The sequence below is a fragment of the Psammomys obesus genome, unplaced genomic scaffold (genome assembly GCF_907164565.1).
Source record: "Psammomys obesus unplaced genomic scaffold, mPsaObe1.curated_primary_1811, whole genome shotgun sequence".
NCBI lineage: Eukaryota > Metazoa > Chordata > Mammalia > Rodentia > Muridae > Psammomys > Psammomys obesus.
The window spans coordinates 3,913,851-3,932,342 of NW_026590767.1; the positions used below are offsets into that span (position 1 = coordinate 3,913,851).

General features: G+C 46.8%; 1 protein-coding gene across 1 annotated transcript in view; it reads left to right on the plus strand.

Moving 5' to 3' along the window:
• Nucleotides 1-7,810: 7,810 nt before the first annotated feature.
• Nucleotides 7,811-18,492, plus strand: part of Lhpp (phospholysine phosphohistidine inorganic pyrophosphate phosphatase) — an 89,410-nt gene continuing 78,728 nt past the window's right edge. The window contains exon 1 of the mRNA XM_055608983.1: nt 7,811-7,987. Coding sequence (XP_055464958.1) covers nt 7,863-7,987 — 125 coding nt within the window. The 5' untranslated portion in view covers nt 7,811-7,862. The remainder of the gene's footprint in view (nt 7,988-18,492) is intronic.

The window sequence follows — 18,492 nt, forward strand, 5'->3', positions numbered from 1 at the left end:
AAGGCATGGTGGGGAGAGAGAAAGAAAGAGAAAGGGGGGCGCCCCAAAAGAGAGAGAGAGTGTGTGTAAGGGAGAAGGAGTAAGAGAGAGTAAGAGTAAGAGAGAGATCACGTGCTGGGGTTGGCCCTTTAAGGGGCAAAGTAACCACGCCTTCCAGGTGTGGCCACCTGGCCTTCGACACATGATGACATCATAAGTTGCTGGGTAACCCAGGAGCAGGTTGTGTTCCAAAATACTAACAAAACCCTGTCTCAAAAGCCAATAATATTAATGATGATAATGATAATAATAATAATAAAGAATAAGTTCCTGTTTCTCAGATCTGATGTAAACTGCTCACAACCCCATTTACATGATGTAATCCTTATCCTTTTTCCTTCCCTTTCATCATATCTTTCTAACAATGTGTAACAACGCTCTCATCCCTGTGAACACCTAAGCCTGCGGATGGACCTGTAGGAATTCTTACCAGCACTGCTAGCTGGGGGAAAAAAACAAAAACAAACAAACAACCCCACCCCACCCCAAAACCTGAGCTCTTTGTTATATAGGCAAAGTTCTAAAGCCTGACAACCAATTCAAAATGTTGGGAAACAAGTTTAAGAGATGAAACCAGCTTTCATCTCTCTCTGCTTCCTGACTGTGGGTCAGCGACAGCTGTCTCTGGCTCCTGCTGCCAGGCCTTCTCTTCCATGATGGGCTGCACCCTCAAACTGTGAGCCAAAACAAGCTGATTTTCCATAAATTTCTTCATGTTATGTGAGGTATTTGATTACAGCAATGAGAAAGGGAGTTAAAACTATTTCTAATGATGTCTTCACGGCTGTTTTGGTTCATGTGATATAGACTAAATACCCTGGCATCATATCAAGGCTCTTCAAAATCCCTGGCCCAGGTATCATGTGAGCCAAGTAAGTGTTGGTTCCCTGTTTGCATGCTACCTCCTGAAATGCTCCCCAGCAATGGAACAGACGGTAGAGAGGGGACATTTGTGCTTTATGATAGCCTTTTCCTGGCCTGCTTAATAACTAAATTGGGTTCTGTCAGCTCTAGCAAGTGAGCTGGATCACCCAGAGTGACCTCAGTCTCTCAAATTCTAGCCTTACAAGTGTGCAGGCTCTGCCTCTTTTCATTTTCTAAATTGTTTCAAACTCTCTCCCTAAATTTTTGTTTGTATGTTGTCCTGGCTGTCCTGGAACTCTCTGTGTAGACCAGGCTGTTCTCAAACTCAAAAAGATCCACCTGCCTCTGCCTCTTGGATGCTGGAATTAAAAGGTTTGTGGCATTGCACTTTTCCCTCCAAATTTTGTTAGAATTAAATTGGCCAGAGTCTGAAAACTCTGCCTGTCGCAGCTTTTGTCACAGTGCCTTGTCCTTAGACTGTCTTAAAGTCACTTGTCTTTGAAATCATCAGTGTCCTGGTCATCAGCAGGTTGAAGAATCAAAAGGAATAAATGGTAGCCCAATAAACATAACTCTAGTGCTTTACAGTTGGATGAAAATGGGTTGGAATGCCATACCTTAAGAGGTGGTGCTAGGCTGGGCACAGTGGCACACTCCTGTAATTGCAGCATCCAGGGAGGCAGAGGCAGGTGGATCTCTGTGAGTTTGAGGCCAGCCTGGTCTACAAAGTGAGTTCAGGACAGCCAAGGCTACACAGAAACCCTGTCTCAAAAACCAAAACCAAAACAAACAAAAACAACAACAAAAAAGAGGTGGTGCTAGGGTAGGTTGTGGGGTGGGAGTAGACAGATGGCTTGATGCTTAAGAGCACTTTCTGCTCTTGCAGAGGACAGTTTGATCCCTAGGACTAACACCTATAACTCCAGTCCCAGTGTATACAACTCCCTTTTCTGTCTTCCTCTGGCACTGTCCACATGATACAAATATATACACGCAAGGTGACATTCATACACATAAAATAACAATAAATGTTTTCTGTTGTTTTTGTTTTGTTTGTTTGTTTTTAAGAAGTAGGGCTAGAGAAATGGCTCAGTCATTAAGAACACTTGCTGCTCCTTCAGAGAACACAGGTTCAGTTCCCAGAACCCACAGGGCACCTCACAACAGTTGTTAACTCCCGAGCAATTTTTTTGGTATAGATGTGGGTTTATAAATGCCAGGACTCTACAGAGTAATCTTATTTTTCTAGGTGAGTCATCCACAGGAGACGACCATGCTCTTTCAAAAGAAAACCACAAGAGCAGCAGCAAGAATTTAACCCAGTGTGGTATTTCTGGCAGAAAGATGTGGAATCTAGGGCTGGAGAGAAAGCTCAGAGGTGAAGAGCTGCTCTTTTACAGGTAGGTACTGAGTTCAATTCCCAGCAACCACATGGTGGCTCACAACCATCTATAATGAGCTCTAATGCCCTCTTCTGGGGTGCAGGTGTACATGCAGACAGAACACTGTATTTATACACGATAAATAAATCTTTTTTTAAAAATGTGGAATCTAGTCTCTGAAGATCACCATGAATGCGTCCAGCGCTCAGTGTGCCTGTCCTGAGTCCTCGTTAGGTTGTGTAACCAATCCCCAAAGGCTGAAGTGACCAAGATAGGTCACAAGAAGCTGAAGCCTCTGCCTTGTTCTCTCAGAATGCTTGCTCCCTTGCTCAGGAGACATTTCTGCAATGTCTTCTGCCATCAAGTCACCAGAGGAGGCTATTTATCCTAGACAACCTGAGTGTTCCTAAGTGCTCCAAGTCATGCAACACATACTAAAGTTTGAGGACTGCTTCCAGATCATTGGCTGCCCAATCCCCCTAACACCTAAGATCTTTTGGCTCACACGAGCATCCTTCGATTCCGCTGTCTCACTTTTCAGGGTTAGTAGGATTTAATAGTAAGAAAAGGGGTCCTGAGGGTAGTTAGTGTCTGCTCTTTCTGCCTGAACAGAGTTGCTTCCTCCTTCCTTTTGCCACGCTTGCTCTCCTCTTTGCTGCGGTACTTACTCTTGCACCCCTACAAGCGTAATACATTCCTGGAACAACTTGAGGAGAAGTTTATTTTGGCTCACAGTTTCAGAGGTTTCAGTCTGTTTCGGGAGGGAAGGTGTGACAAAATCTTCATGTTAGAAATGTGTATCAGAGCCGGGCACTGTGGCACAAGCCTTTAATCCCAGCACTCAGGGAGGCAGAGGCAGGCAGATTGCTGTGAGTTCAAGGCCGGCCTGCTCTATAAAGCCAGTCCAGGACAGCCAAGTCTACACAAGCAAACCCTGTCTCGAACAAAACAAAACTAAACAAACAAATGTTTATCAGAGGCTGTTAATGTCACTGTTGACCAGGGAAGTAGAGGGAAAGGATTAGGTACAACCTTTGAAGATCCATTCCTAGTGACTATTTAGACCCAATCTCCTAAAAGTTAACAGCCCCACAACACAGCACCACCAGCTAGGAAACAAACATTTAAACATGAGCCTGTCTGGGACTCTGCAGAGTCAAGTCATGGTGTTCCTGGTTCCACATGGCCATTGTAGGAACACAAATGCTTTTCCTACAACCCTTGTAGGACACAGGAGGGAGCCTGAATCTTCAAACTCCCACTTTCCTGTGAATACAGGGAGTGAGAGGCCCTGACCCAAGAGAGTCAGAGTTCTTTCTGGAACTGTCAGTCCAAGTTGAGAAAATTGTCTTCACCAGGCAGTTGACCTGGCATTCTGTTCCCTGAAGTTGGTAACAAGCCAAGGGTGAAGGTTTTAAGTCATTGCTCAGATGACTTAAAGCTTTTGGAATTTGCTTTCTGTCACTGGCCACCAGAGTCCTAACTAATACAAATAAATCTGATAGGATTATACATACAACGATATAGTAAGCAAGGACTGAAGGATTCATATGTGAGCTGCAATTCAGCCATGGTTGCAGAATTGTTCTTGGAAAAGAAGTAAGGCCAAAACTTCTGCTAATATAGTATACATCCCTACACGCTTCAGTGTCACTGACCACTAGAGCTCCTGCCCAAAAGGTGCAAACAAGAGTCTTTGGGGTTAGGAGCCTGGGGAAGCCTTTGTTTCTTTCCTCTTCCTCACCGTCTCTGTCTGAAATGCAGAGCCACCCCAGGAGTGCAGCAGGCATCTTGAGAGCCTGAGGGTCTAACCTCCTGCTGGATGTGCAAGGGATGGTGGGGAAAGATGGAAGCAGCCTGGTGCTGCTGGAAGCTGTGGTACTGGACCAAGCTGCTCCCTGAAAAGAAGCAAAACTAACCCTGTCTGGTTATTGCATGTAGCCAGATGTGACTTGGTTAGACAACACCCTTTGCCCATTACATCCAAACAAAGTTCTTGGATTTTTGGATCAGGTGGAAAAATACTTGGAGACTTGCTGCCACGGGCCAATCAGGCCTGGACCTCTATGCCAGACTTGGCCCTCTGGATCTGTTTCCTACCTCTGTTGTAGCAGTGTACATTCAGTGGCTTCAAATGACAGATTTATTGTTTGGTGCACATCTATATATTAGAAGTCCCCAAACCAAGGTGTCAGCAGGGCTGCTTCCCTCGTAGAGGATTTGGGGATATCCATTTTGTCCTTTTAAGCTTCCAGGGGCCTCCTATTTCTGTTAGTCTACGCCTACTTCTTATTCAAGGTTGGCACTGTAACTCACACACACATACACACCACCGCTGTTGGAATATTTCCTCCGCTTCTTACTCCCCTGCTTCGAATTTTCTTTAATGATAACAGTGGTTGGGTTGCATCCACTGCCTCAGCCAGGCTGATCTCACCACAATAGGTGCGATCCCTTCTGCAAAAGCCCCCCTTTGGCATATAAGATAATGTGTTTGAAGGTTCTGGATATCAAGGTGTGACATCTCAAAGGGTCACAGGCCTTTCAGCATTTTTCTGTCTACCTAGAGAGTGACACCAACCTTATAGAGCTGGATGAAAGGACAAAATTGCATAGGTCCGCTCATCATTGGTAGAGGTATCCTTCATCCTCCTGGGCATGAGTTTAGAGCCAGGCATTCTTTCAAGGTCTTCAGACCACCTGTCTGCTTATAAGCCACTACTGCCACCCACTGCCCACAGTGTCCATCCTCTTGGCTATATCTCTGTCACTCATTGTCACTTGGCACACATCTGCCTTGGCACATTTCAGCCCAGTTGTTCGGAAAGCATTGTCTTATTCTCTGACCATCTTGGTTTCTGAAAGCAAAGATCACATCTTAGGCCACTTTGCACCACAAGAGCTCACTACATGGGGCAGAGGCTTCTGGCAGAGTCTTCAGTCTGACCCAGTGCCTACCCAGCAGTCTGGAAAGACCCAGACTCCTGTGCAGATTAGACTAAGCGCTGTCCTGCTAGATGCTGAAAGGAAAGGGGTAGGCACAGGAAGGCAGCATTGAAATAATTTGGTTCTTCTGCTTCATCTGAGGCAGAGGGCGTTCTGTTAGGTTTCTAACGTCTTGCAAACAGGCAATGAAGCAAGACTGCCAAAGGAGCACAGCAGGTAGCCATTTCTCATAGAGATATAATTCTTGGTTATGCAGGACTCCAGCCCGATTCTTCAGCCTCCATTCCCTAACCCCTTCTTACCAGGTAGACTCTGTTTTACCTGGTGTAAGCAAATCTCTAGCTGGAGTGACTTCTCTGGTATAGAATAATACCAGTCTCTGGCATAGTAAACCCATGGAGGGCAGACATTACACCTTTTGTTTCTCTTGTAAACAGCTCCTCTGGCAAGCTCATTAAAGGAATAATGCACTCCTGAGTGAGGTATCCCAGAAGCAGGAAGACACACACATGGCATATACTCACTTATAAGTGGATATTAGACATATAATATAGGATCATACTAGAATCTGTACACCTAAAGAAGCTAAGCAAGAAGGGTAAGATGCTCAATCCTCATTCAGAAAGGCAAACGGGACCGACATCGGAAGAGAAAGAAAACAGGGAACAGGACAGGAGCCTACCACAGAGGGCCTCTGAAAGACTGTCCAGCAGGGTATCAAAGCAGATGCTGAGGCTCATAGCCAAACTTTGGGCAGAGTGCAGGGAATCTTATGAAAGAAGGAGGAGATAGAAAGATCTGGAGGGAACAGGAGCTCCACAAGGAGAGCAACAGAACCAAAAAAAATCTGGGCCCAGGGGTCTTTCCTGAGACTGATATTTCAATCAAGGATCATGCATAGAGATAACCTAGAACCCCTGCACAGATGTAGCCTATGGCAGCTCAGTGTCCAAGTGAGCTTTCTAGTAAGGGGTACAGGGGCTGTCTCTGACATGAACTCAGGGGCTGGCTCTTTGATCACCTCTCACTGAAGGGGGAGCAGCCTTACCAGGCTACAGAGAAAGACTATAAAAGACAGTACTGATGAGACCTGATAGGCTAGGGTCAGATGGAAGGAGGGGAGGACCTCCCCTATCAGTGGACTTGGTGAGGGGCATGGGAGGAGGTGAGGGAGGGAATGTGAGATTGGGAGGGGATGAGGGAAGGGCTACAGCTGGGATACAAGGTGAATAAACTGTAATTAATAAAAAATTAATTTAAAAAACTTAAATAAAAAGAATAATGCACAAGCCTGGTAAAGGCAGACAGGTGGATCTCTGTGAGTTAGAGGCCAACCTGGTCTACAAAGAGAGTTCTAGGACAGCCAGGGTTTGTTACACAGAGAAACCCTGTTTCAAAACCAAACCAAAACAAAAGAATAATGCACACTTACTTGGGCTGGAGAGATGGCTCAGTAGTTAAAGGCACTGGCTAATATTTCAGATGGACCAAGGTTCAGTTCCCAGCACCCATGCTGCCTCGCACCATAGTTTCTAGCTCTTAATTTTACTGTTATTCTCGTTTTCTTCCCACCCCTATTACTAGGGTCTTTATTTTTGCAAGGTCTGCAAACAACTTTTGAATTTATGTTTTTCATATAGTGTTAGAACAGAAGAGTTTTCCAAGTTGTTACCTGATTTTTTTTTCTTCTTTCCTTCCTTCCCTCCTCCACTTCTTCCTCCTTTTCCTCCTCTTCATTTTGGTTTTTCGAGACAGGATTTCTCTGTGTAGCCTAGGCTGTCCTGGAACTTGCTCTGTAGGCGAGGCTGGCCTCAAACTCGGAGAGATCCACCTGCTTCTGCCTCCTCTGTTCTGGGATTAAGGGCGTGAGTCACTACTCCCTGGCTGGTCTTTCCGTCAGTGACCACATTTCTTTCAGCATCCCTGATATGAGGTCTGTATCCTCTACATTAATTTTCTTGCAGCTTGTCTTGGAATTATCATTTACACTGCAGTCATTCTGTTTGCACTTGTTCCTTTGGTGTGTTTTCAAGGAGTGGGATTGCGCCAACTATTCAACTGCTTGTACGATCTCTCCCTTTCTCTTCCACTTTTGAGACAGAACCTCACTATTGTGGTCAGGCTGGTCTCCAACACTTTAAAAATTCATTTACTTAATTAGTATATGTGTGTGCGTGCACTGATGAAATTCTGGGGACATTATACAGGTATTGGTTTTCTCCTTCAATTCTATGGGTTCTGGGAATCGAATTCAAGTTGCAGGGCTTTGTGGCAAACACTTTGACCACCTGTGACATCGTGCTGATCCTAGCCTCACACTCTCTGTTCTGCTGGAATTACAAGTGAAGAAGCATCCCTTCCGAACTATATTACTTTTCCTTTCATTTTGCCTCTCCCCGACTCTTAGGGACGTTAACTCCTTCCGAGGGACGTATTCTCAGCCTTTTCTGCTCTATGCCCTTAAGATTCTGGCCTCCCAGAAGGAAAGCAGCCAAGCACCAAGCTGGTCCACGTGGTTCCCGGTTTGCGCCCGGCCCGCAGACAGTGGACTACATTTCCCAGGCAGCCTCGCGCGGGAGGCGTGGCTGCGGGGCGGCAGCAACGCCGAGTTGTGGTGTACAGTGGGACGCGATGGCCTCGTGGGCTGAGCGGCTGGCGGGCGTGCGGGGGGTGCTGCTTGACATCTCCGGCGTGCTGTATGACAGCGGCGCAGACGGCGGAACCGCCATTGCGGGCTCTGTGGAGGCGGTGGCGAGGTTAGTGAGCTCAACACTAGGGGTGTCTACTTCTACCGCTGCCGGGGGCGGGGCGTTTGCGCTGGTCCCGCCTCCTTGCGCGCTGGCCCCGCCCGCCCTCAGAAACGAGGTAGGGAAGGTTGGGTTGAGTTGGCGCCTGGCCTCCCGGCGTTGGAGCTCTGCTTTGGAAGGAGGTGAACAGTTGAACTTGCTTAACATGCATATAAAATACAGACTCAAAAAGTGTAGAATATTTCATTAATATTACAGTATGTTAGGCCGGTAAGATGGCTCCCTGGGTAAAGGCACTCACTGCCAATTATGACAGCCTGAGTTCAGTCCTTGGGACCCACGTGGTAGAAGGGAAGAGGCTACTGCAAGTTGCCTTCTATTTGCCATCCATGTACACGCTCCAGCCTAAAAATAAATAAATAGAACTGTTATTTTAAAATATTTCATTAGCTTACTTACATCTTTAAGTGACCAATTTAAATGACTTATACTAGAGAAGTAAACTATTTCAAATGTTTTACCCGTTTCTTTTAACGTAGAAAACTTTAAATCACACATGTGGCTAGCCATCTAATTATTCTCTTGGATTTTTTTTTCCTGTTTGTTTTTTCGATACAGACTTTCTGTGTTTTGTAGCCCTGGGTATCCTGGAACTCACTCTGTAGATCAGGCTGGCCTTGAACTCACAGAGATCCACCTGCCTGTGTGTATAAATCTTTTGCCTGTAGGCATGTGTGTGTACCACATGCGTGCCTGTTAGATCTCCTGGAACCGGAGTTATGTATATGGGTACTAGGAATTGAAACCCAGTCCTCTGCTAGAGCAACAACTGTTGAGCAGTCTCTCCAGCACCAACCCCTCTTCCCAAAGGTTTTTTTTAAAAATTTGCCATTCTGGGTTAGAATTCCAGGACAGGACAGCTAAAGCTGTTTTGTTTGTTTCTGCCTCTCACCCTCTCTTTCTTCCCATGCATGTGTATGTGCTTGTGAATATGTATGTGTATATGTTCATGTGGAGGCCAGAGGACAGGCCTGGGTGTCATCCCCGGAACACTGACCACTTCCATGTAGACAGGACCTCTCACTGGCCTGGATCCTACCAGTTGGGTGATCAGTGACACAGATATCCTTCCTGTTCACCTTCCTGGTGCTGGCATTAACAAACATGGGCTACTCATCTAGAATTTCATTTTATTTTATTTTATTTTATTTTATTTTTGAGACAGGGTTTCTCTGTGTAGCCTTTGCTGCCCTGGACTCGCTTTGTAGACCAGGCTGGCTTCAAACTCACAGCAATCTACCTGCTTCTTCTTCTGCCTCTCCTAGTGCTGGGATTACAGGTGTGTGCCACTGTGCCTGGCTAGAATTTTTTAAATTATATATTTTCTTCTCTCTCAATTAAAATAAGATTATGAGCTGGGCAAGGTGGCTCATGCCTTTAATCCCAGCACTCAGCAGGCAGAGGTAGTCTGTGAGTTTCTGAGGCCAGGACAGCCAGAGTTCTGTTGCACAGAGAGACCCTGTCTCAAAAAACAAAACAAAAACAAAAACAAAACAAAACAAAAACCAAACAAACAAAAAAGCAAATTAAAACTATACCAATAATTTTAAAAAATTATTTCTTTTTAATTTAATGTGCATTGGTGTTTTGCCTGCATGTATGTGGGGGGTAGGGGGTGTTGGAACTAGGACTCCCTTGAACTGGAGTTACAGATAGCTGTGAGCTGCCGTGTGGATACTGGGAATTGAACCAAGGTCCTCTGGAAGAGCAGCCAGTGCTCTTAACTGTTGAACCATCTCTTCAGCCCCTCTACTACTCTAATAGTTTTTGATAATATTTGCAAAAATCCAAAACTTGGGATCAAGTTCGCTTGATGAGACTTTGTAGAAGCAAACGCTGCTACATTACATAAGAAAACACAATTGGCACTGCCGGTGTGCTGGGTACAATCCTGGGTATTTGTCCTGACTTGTTTATGAGAAATAACAGAGCCGGGCAGTGATGGCACACATTTTTAATCCCAGCACCCAGGAAGCAGAAGTAAGAGGATCTCTGTGAGTTTAAGACCAGCCTGGTCTACAGACCAATTTCCAGGATATCCAACGCTATACAGGGAAGCCCTCAAAAAAATCAAAGAAAAGGAAGGAGGGAGGGAGGGAGGGAGGGAGGGAGGGAGGGAGGGAGGGAAGGAAGGAAGGAAGGAAGGAAGGAAGGAAGGAAGGAAGGAAGGAAGGAAGGAAGGAAAGTTGAAATATAAGGTGGCTGTGCCGTTTGAAATCACGAGACCGAGAACGGCCACTCTGCATGAGCAGGGAAGGTGCTGTCTCTGCCCGCAGTGGACACCGTACAGACTGAACAGCTTTGTCTAGATACACTGTTAGTGAGGGCAGCTATCGCGTGTCCCCTCTTTGGGGTCGAAAAGGCAGCACTGCACATGCTCCTCTCCCTATTTGCAGAGACCCTGGGAGGACACATGCTACTGTTTGGGAGTCTCAGTGAAGAGATGGGGTTCAGGCAGAGAGAAGGGGTGGGGAAAGAGTGGAGGAAAGCTCCTTCATTGTCCAGCTTTGTATGCCAACCTTTTTAAAGCTTTTCAACCATTCAAAAACATAAAATTATAATATGTGGCTTTTGTCACCTGCAGGGTAAAGAATGGTTTTACAAGGGGCATGAACCTGAGAGAGAAGGTGGAGCCATGTGGCTAGTTTGGACACTTAGAGTGGCTAGAGGAGGAGGCAGCTGACTCGGGAAAAGAGAATGAAAGAGGTATTTTAGAAGTAGGTCTAGTGACACTTGGCCCAGTGTGGCTATTGCAGGGCCAAAGAGAACATGAAGCAAAGGGGAGTCAGGAGCTTAAGGAGGCAGCTTCTTCAGTCAAGAAACAGGGGTGAGTTCTTGTGCGAGGCCATCTTCCTGCTTTTTATAAAGCAGGGGGAGCCAAGCCTAGGGGATGGTGCTGCCCACCTAGGTGGTCTTCCCACCTCCATTAACCTTATCGAGAGACTCCCTCACAGGCCTGCTCAGAGGCTCGTCTCCTGTGTGATCCCATCAAACTCATAATCGATATTAACGACCACAACATGCCTTTAATATTTTTCAAGATCCTCCTTCGGTTTCCTCAAGTGCTGGGATTACGCTGTGTACCAACATACCTGGTTAAAACATTATTAAAGTGGGCTGGAGAGATGGCTCAAAGGTTAAGAGCCCTGGCTGTTCTTCCAAAGGTCTGGAGTTCAATTCCCAGCAACCACTTGGTGGCTGATAACCATCCTATAATGGTATTGGGTGCCCTCTTCTGGCATGTAGGTATACATGCAGGCAGAATACTATATAACTAATAAATAAATAAATCTTTAAAAAAAAACATGATTAAAGTAAATTCTACATCTAGAAAACATTCATATTCTGCATGTAACACCCAATTCATTTCACTCTCTTGTGTAAGCACCATCTCAGAAAGCTCCCTTCATACTTCCTGGCCCAGGCCTTCGCCTTCTAGTGTCATAGGTTAGTTTTGTTTTTGACTCTGGATATTTTGGGGCTGGAAAGAACATGAAGTGAAGGGAAGGTGGGGCAGCAGGACCTTGAAGAGGCAGCCGGTCATGTGGCTTCTTTCGTCAGGAAAGCATGTTTCCCTTTTACGGTTGCCCCTTTTACCTGCTGTTACTTTTGAGAGATTTGTCGTGTCTGTGGCAAGTGGTGTGTAGATGGCTCAATTGCATTGTTAAGCATAGGTCCGTGTAGGAATGTCTTAGTTACTGTTCTGCTGCCATGAAGAGACATGTCCAAGGCAACTTACAAAAGGAAGCATTTAATTGCATCCATGGCCATCATCTTGAGGAACATGGCAGCAAGCAGACAGACATTGTGCTAGAGCAGTAGCTGAGAGCTTACATCTGATCCACAAGCATGAGGCAGAGAGAGATACCTGGGCATAGCATGGGCTTTTGAAACCTCAAGACCACCCCCCCCCCCCCCCCCTGGGCCTTTTAACCCCCCACCCCCCCCCCCCCCCCCCCCAGTGACACATCCTCCAGTAAAGCCACACCTCCTGATCCTTACTAAACAGTAGTTTAGGAAGGAGACCAAGCAGTCAAATCTATGAGCTTATGGGGCCAGTCTTTTCAAACCTCCACAAATGATGACACCATTTGTGCAGTTCTCTATTTTCCATCTGGGTTAGTGCAATTGATGCTGCTGTGAATATTCTAGAACTTGTGTTTTGGTGAGCATGAGAATGTGTTTCTACAGGAACCTGGGAGTGTCAGAGTGGAGTGGCTGAATTTCAAGGCAGGAGGAGTGTGTTTGACTTAGATTAAGGGCTGCCTGGGAGTTCTCCAAAGTGGTTGTGTCATTTGTATTTCCGTCCAACAGTGTACAAAAGTCCTGGCTGTTCATTGTCCTCCCCCACACTCCGCTTGCCAGTCCTTTCCTCGATATGAGGAAGATGGAAAATCCCAGGAACATGAGAAGTGAGAGGAGCCCTTCACCCTGAAGTCTGGTTGAAGCCCCTTACCCACAGAATAATTCCAGCATAATTAACAGCTGTTTAATTACAGTTAAGGAACTTCATCCCTTCCCAGCTGGAAGCCTGCAATTTTCTAGAGATCTCACCAGAAATCCTCTTTCCAGAGACAGGATATGTACTAACCCCCTCAGGTAGATAATGGAAGTGGCTCCTGGTTTTACTTTATTGGATTATAATCTATCCAAGGCACTTCCAAAGTCTGTCATCTCTCTTATCAAAAGCGAGAGAAAATGAAGGAATAAAAATAAAATAAGATTTCTTAACAACTGTTTGAGATGTAACTTGAGAGCTACCAAAATGATCATGGTTAATGCTAAGACAGTTAATTGTGCCTCCCGATGGAGAAGCCTGTCCTTACACTTGGATATGTCTTACCTCCTGTGACTCTTGGCAAAAGCCTACCACACCTTTGCACTCGGGCATGTCTTACTTCCTTCTGAGCTCTCTCTATTTTTTTTCCGAGACAGGGTTCCACTGTATAGCCTTGGCTGTTCTGTACTCACTTTGTAGAATGCACCGCTGCGCCTGGCTCATTTTTTTACTTTCCAGCCTTGTGGAAAGTAGTGTGAAGATAGGGAATCTCAGTACCTCTGTATCCATCTTTTTTTCTTCTTCTTCTTCCTCCTTTCAGGAATTCGGATGTTGTTGGTAGAGAATGCCCCTTGAGTTCTAGAAGTTGTGTGGCATTGGCTAATACATCTCCCAGGCAGGTGATGGCTCCAAGTGTCTCCCAGTAACAGCAGCAAGGTAGCTGGCCTTCAAGGGCGAGTGCTGGCTGCCCTAGGCATTTCATTAGTGATTTCCTTTGTAGGCCGCTGATGTGTGCTGTTACCTTTCTTGCTTGTTTTTTTGTTTTTCAAGACAGGGTTTCTTTATGCAGCTTTAATTGGAACTAGCTCTGTAGATCAGGCTGGCCTTGAATTTAGAGAGCTGCCTGCCCTCTGCCTCCTGAGTGCTGGGATTAGAGGCGCGCACCACCACTGCCGGGCTTACTGTTACCTTTCTTAACTAGTAGGCATGCTGGAGACTCAGAGTGAGGTGAGCTCACTCTGTACCTGGAACTGGGATAAGAAACAAAAACCCTCTGACCCCCATTCTGCCAGACCCAGAGCAGGCTCTTGACTGCCATCCTAGACTTACGCTTGGACTTTTGAGGAGGAAGGGGCTCGGAGATAGGGCAAAGCTTCTCTCTAAAGCAGTGGTTCTCCACCTTCCTAATGTTGCGACTCTTTAATACAGTTCCTCATGTTGTGGTGACCCCCCAACCATAAAATTATTTTCGTTGCTGCTTCATTACAGTAATTTTGCTGCTGTTAAGAACAATAATGTAAATATTTTTGGAGACAGAGGTTGGCCAAAGGGTCTGTGACCCACAGGATGAGAACCACTGCTCTCTATGGTTGCTTCTGCGCCGACTCTCCTAGTCCGACACAGCATGGTCCAAGAAAAGGATGCAAAGAGGTGTGGTGTTGGAAAGGACCCTGTTAGACCCTGTGGATTCTGAGCTGGTATCTTCTGACTGGTCCCTGGAAGACTTTTTTTTTTTTTTTTAAGATGTGCTTTGAGTGCTGGAGAGATGTCTAAGTAGTTAAGAAAGTACTTGCTGCTCTTGCAGAGGGCCAGGGTTCAGTTTCCAGCACCTACATTGTAGCTCATCCACCTAATGGCTCACTACCATCCACAACACCAGTTCCAGGGGATCTGATGCTCTCTTCTGACCTCTTGCAGGCACCAGGCACATGTGTGGTGCACAGACATAATGCCAGCAAAACGCTCAGATGCATAAAATAAAATAAATCTTAAAAAAGATTTGTTTTGACCCCTGCAGGCTTGCATAGCTTGGCTGTCTCTGGTAGTGCTGTGAAAGGTAACAGTGATCCTAAAACATACTGAAGGCAGCTGTGGAGCTGGCAGAGGAGGAAAGCATCCTGTCTCGGAGCCTGTGGGATTATTCCTGTTAAGGGGTCAAGAAACCCAGAGGACTGACACCAGGCTCTCTGAACTCCCCGGCTCCCTTGCTACTGAACCAAGTTTCTAAATCTGGTCCACTGGAGCATCTCAAGGGACCTTTTTCTCTCGACTGACTGACATTTCTTTTCTTACCTCATTTCTTCTGGGACTTTTGCTGAGAAGGCTTCCAAGCAGCCTTGGCCACTCTATAGGGCCAACCCTTTCTGCTGAGGCCTAGAGCAGCCCTACGAGCCCTCCCTCCCCTGTGACAGGTGTCAGCGGCTTAGGATAAGAGATTTGCCCTCTGTTAAAACACACCTGCTTTTGAAGTTTTCTTCTCTGGGTGGCTGATCCAACACTGGCCCTCCCAGAATCCTTCACAGATGGGTCCAGCTTGCCAGGATACACAGCTGGGCATCCAGCTGGCTTGTGTGGCCTTGGCAATTCTTTCCACCTTTCCCCCTGTGACCCCTTGAAGTGCAGTGATCCCTTTGAAGTTCTGCCTGAGCTCAAAGGAAGCTCCTGGGGTCAGACCCACTGTTGTAGGGAGACAAGTGTGATGGGGGTGGACTGGGACCCTGGGGGGGACCATGCACTTCCCTGGCAGCTCCCCAGCACTGTGGCCCCCAGGCAGCATCTTAATTTTTTAAGCCTAGGAGGGAATGGCTCACTGTCTTCCATTCTCTCTGGATTTTCTATGGTAACAGATGTTTTTTTAATGTTTTTTATTTTTACACATTCTAGAAAGTTCCCTCCTATGGGGTACAGAAAACACAGGAGGAGGGTAAGCTTAGCCTCTGAAAAATGAGATCAACCCTAGTGATAGAGGTCACCTGCAGGAGGCCTGTCACAAGCCAGGCAGGTGCTCACTCCCTGCCTCACTTTGACATCTGCCCAGACAGTCCTTTCCAAGATGTGGGCTGAGGTATTGAAAAGCAGGAAAAGAGCCTGAGTTCCTATTAAAGGCAAATGAATACATTGGTCCACTCACACGCCCAGCAAACATTAGCTGGACACCTGCTGTACCAAGAACCCTGCTCCAGGCCCGGAGAATTTATGATAGTGAGCCAGTTGGCTAGAAATCAATGCCCCGGTAGAGCCAGTGTGGCAGTGTCTGGAGACCAGCAGTGAACAGCTTGTGCTGGGCAAGCTAGTGTGTTGAGTAGAGAGAGCCTGAACCGTGTGGGTGGAAGTCCAGGGCTGCATGTACTCACGGGCCTCACAGGTCCTGTGAGCATTGAGTTGAGATGAAGAGAGGTGAACCTAAGAGAACATCCTAGATGGAAGAAGGACCAGCTTTGCCTCTCCCATGTCTCCTCATTCTTAGCCAACCCCCACCCCCACCCCACGCGACTTCTTAGTCCTCGAAGCTGCTTGGTGGGGCCCTTGACTGCGGTAGAACCTGTGGGCAGGTGTGGACATCTGTGACCCGCCTGGGTCCCTCCAACAGGCCTTTATTGGAGCCCATTTGTGGGTGGATTGGGCTCCCCGAGGGGAGCCATTCAGAGGCAGGCTGGGCACAGCAGGGGCTGCAGCACAAAGACCCAGGCGGCTGGGCAGGCCCTGGTGATGGCCCCGGGGCATCTGCATGTGAAAGGAGATGAGCATTTACTGCATCCTGTCGAAGACCACTAAAGCACATCTGGACCAGCCTAGGCCAGACTGGCCATTTGGGGGCAATCGGAAGGAAACAGGCTCAGCCTCAGCCCAGAGTGGTCTCATAAAGCAATTCCCACCCAGGATGGTGAGCCAGGCCCACAACTCAGCCTCCCAGGTGGCCCCTCTCAGTCCTTAGGATGAGCAGAAGTCTCGGGGACCCTATGGGTTCTCAGATGCCATACAGACAGTCTTGGTGCAGCAGCAAGTGATCAGGCCAGGTCAACTCTGAAATCTGGCTGGTCCTCACCTCTATAGGACCTTCTCAGTGCTCAGCTGCTAGGACAGCATCCAGCCACAAGTACAGGGTTCCCAGGAGTAGCCATAATAATGCAGACTGTGGTCCAGGCCAAGCCCCTTCCTCTCAGTCCCACCTGTAGGCCAGTCTAGCTAGGGAGTCAGCTGGGGAAAGTACTTGCTTGAGTTTGTTTACTCTGCCAGGAGCTCTCATGGCTCCACCCAAGCCTTAGGCAAAGGGTCTCCACCCCGACCTTGGGCAAGAGCTGTTGGTGGTAACTGAGTTCTCCTGTACATTGTCCCTTTCTGTCCACAGGTGAGCCATAATGGGGGAGGACATGGACCAGAGCAGCATGCTCTTTATCCTGGTTTCTGGGGTTTTCTGTTTTGTAATGTCAACACTTGAAGTTTCATCACACAGGTGACTTCCTTCTGTAAATGTTCCTGCCAGCACTTGATTCAGAGAAAAGTCCAAGGCCTTTGTCATTAGCCTCAGACTGACCCTGTGGGTCTTCTGGCCCTTTTCTTTTGTGTTCCTCCAAAACACAGAGGATTTTCAACACAGCTGATCCCTCTCCTGATCTTTGCAGTCCCCAGGGCAGCTGCCCATAATGCTGCCCTTGGTCTGGCCCCACCAACTCTGGGCTCAATGGAAGAGTGAGCTTTTAACTCTTTGCTACCCTCAGAGCATTTTTTTTTAAATTGCATGTATTTTTTTGTGCATGTACACACATGACATATGCAAAGGTCAGAGAACTTGAAGGAGCTGGTTCTCTCTTTCCACCATGTAGCTCTTTCGGGTTGAACTGAGGTCATCTGGGGCTTTTACCCATTGGTCCTACTCACCAGGCTGTAGCCATTTCTTCTCTACACTTCGCTTGGGGAAAGAAAACCCAAATTAAAAAGAAAATCAGGAGACTGTTTCCTGTCAGAAGAATGTTTCCTGAGTCAGGGAAAGGCTTGAAGGTGTTTTCAGGAGTGGTGGTGGTAAGGCTCTGAGGGTCAACCGCACACGTCTGAGTTGCACATGAGGGGCTACTCAGATGTAGCAGGAGACAGAGTGGCTGGAGAGTGCTTTGTCCAGACTTCAGAATCCCTGGATGGCACCTTAGCCAGACTGTAGACTGTGTAGCCAGGAAGGAGGGGGAATTAGCTCTTTTGATATGAATGCTAGTTTATATGATCTGGATGGTATGTAAGTGAGAAAGTTATAGGATAATGTATGTACATAGAATATCTTTTAAAAATGATTTCATGGCTTTATTTAGTTTACATTGTGGGCTTGTGTGTGTATGCATGCTTGTGCTATGGCACACATAGAAGTTATGTGGTTAACTTGCAGGAATCAGTTCTCTCTTTCCACTGTGTGGGACCTAGGGATCAAACTCAAGTGACCAGTCTTGGCAACAGCTTTTTTACTGGCTGAGCCAGCTCGCCTTCCCTCATTTGTTTATTTTTAAGATGGAGATTTCGCTGTGTCACTCAGAACACTGGGAGACCTGAACTGCTGGGCTCAAGAAAGTATTGTCCTGCTCTTGTGTGCCTGGAGCAATGGTTCTCCACCATCCTAAGCTTCGACCCTTTAATACAGTTTCTCATGTTGTGCTGGCTCCCAACCATAAATTTATTTTGTATCCTCTCCTGTTCCCATCAGTCCAAGAGCTAACCAACACTGAGGGTCATAGGGTCAACTGGAGAGCTTTTAAAGGCCCAGACACACGAAATAAATCACAGCATGCTACTTCTGTAGCATGTAAAACTGTAATTTTGCTACTGTTATGAATCATAATGTAAATATCTGATATGTGACCTCCAAAGGGGTCATGACCCATAGGTTGAGAACCACTGCCCTAGAGGTTAAGATTCCAAGTGTTCACCAACCACTGTGCCAGACTATTACTCTGTCTTTTAAAAGATAAACACAACAACCCTCATCTATCCGGGCTGATATCCTATATGACTTGTGAACTTGGACTTGGTGGAAAGAGGCTGAGAGTCCTAGGGAGGCTGTAGCCACAGCTCTGCAGTAAGATTTGTTGTCTGGGTCATAGTGTCAGGCATGTTGACCAGGGTCATCCTTGGCAGTCAAGGCAGCCAGTGTGGGTGTTCTGGATCAGTGTGGCACAAATGACCTTGACACCCA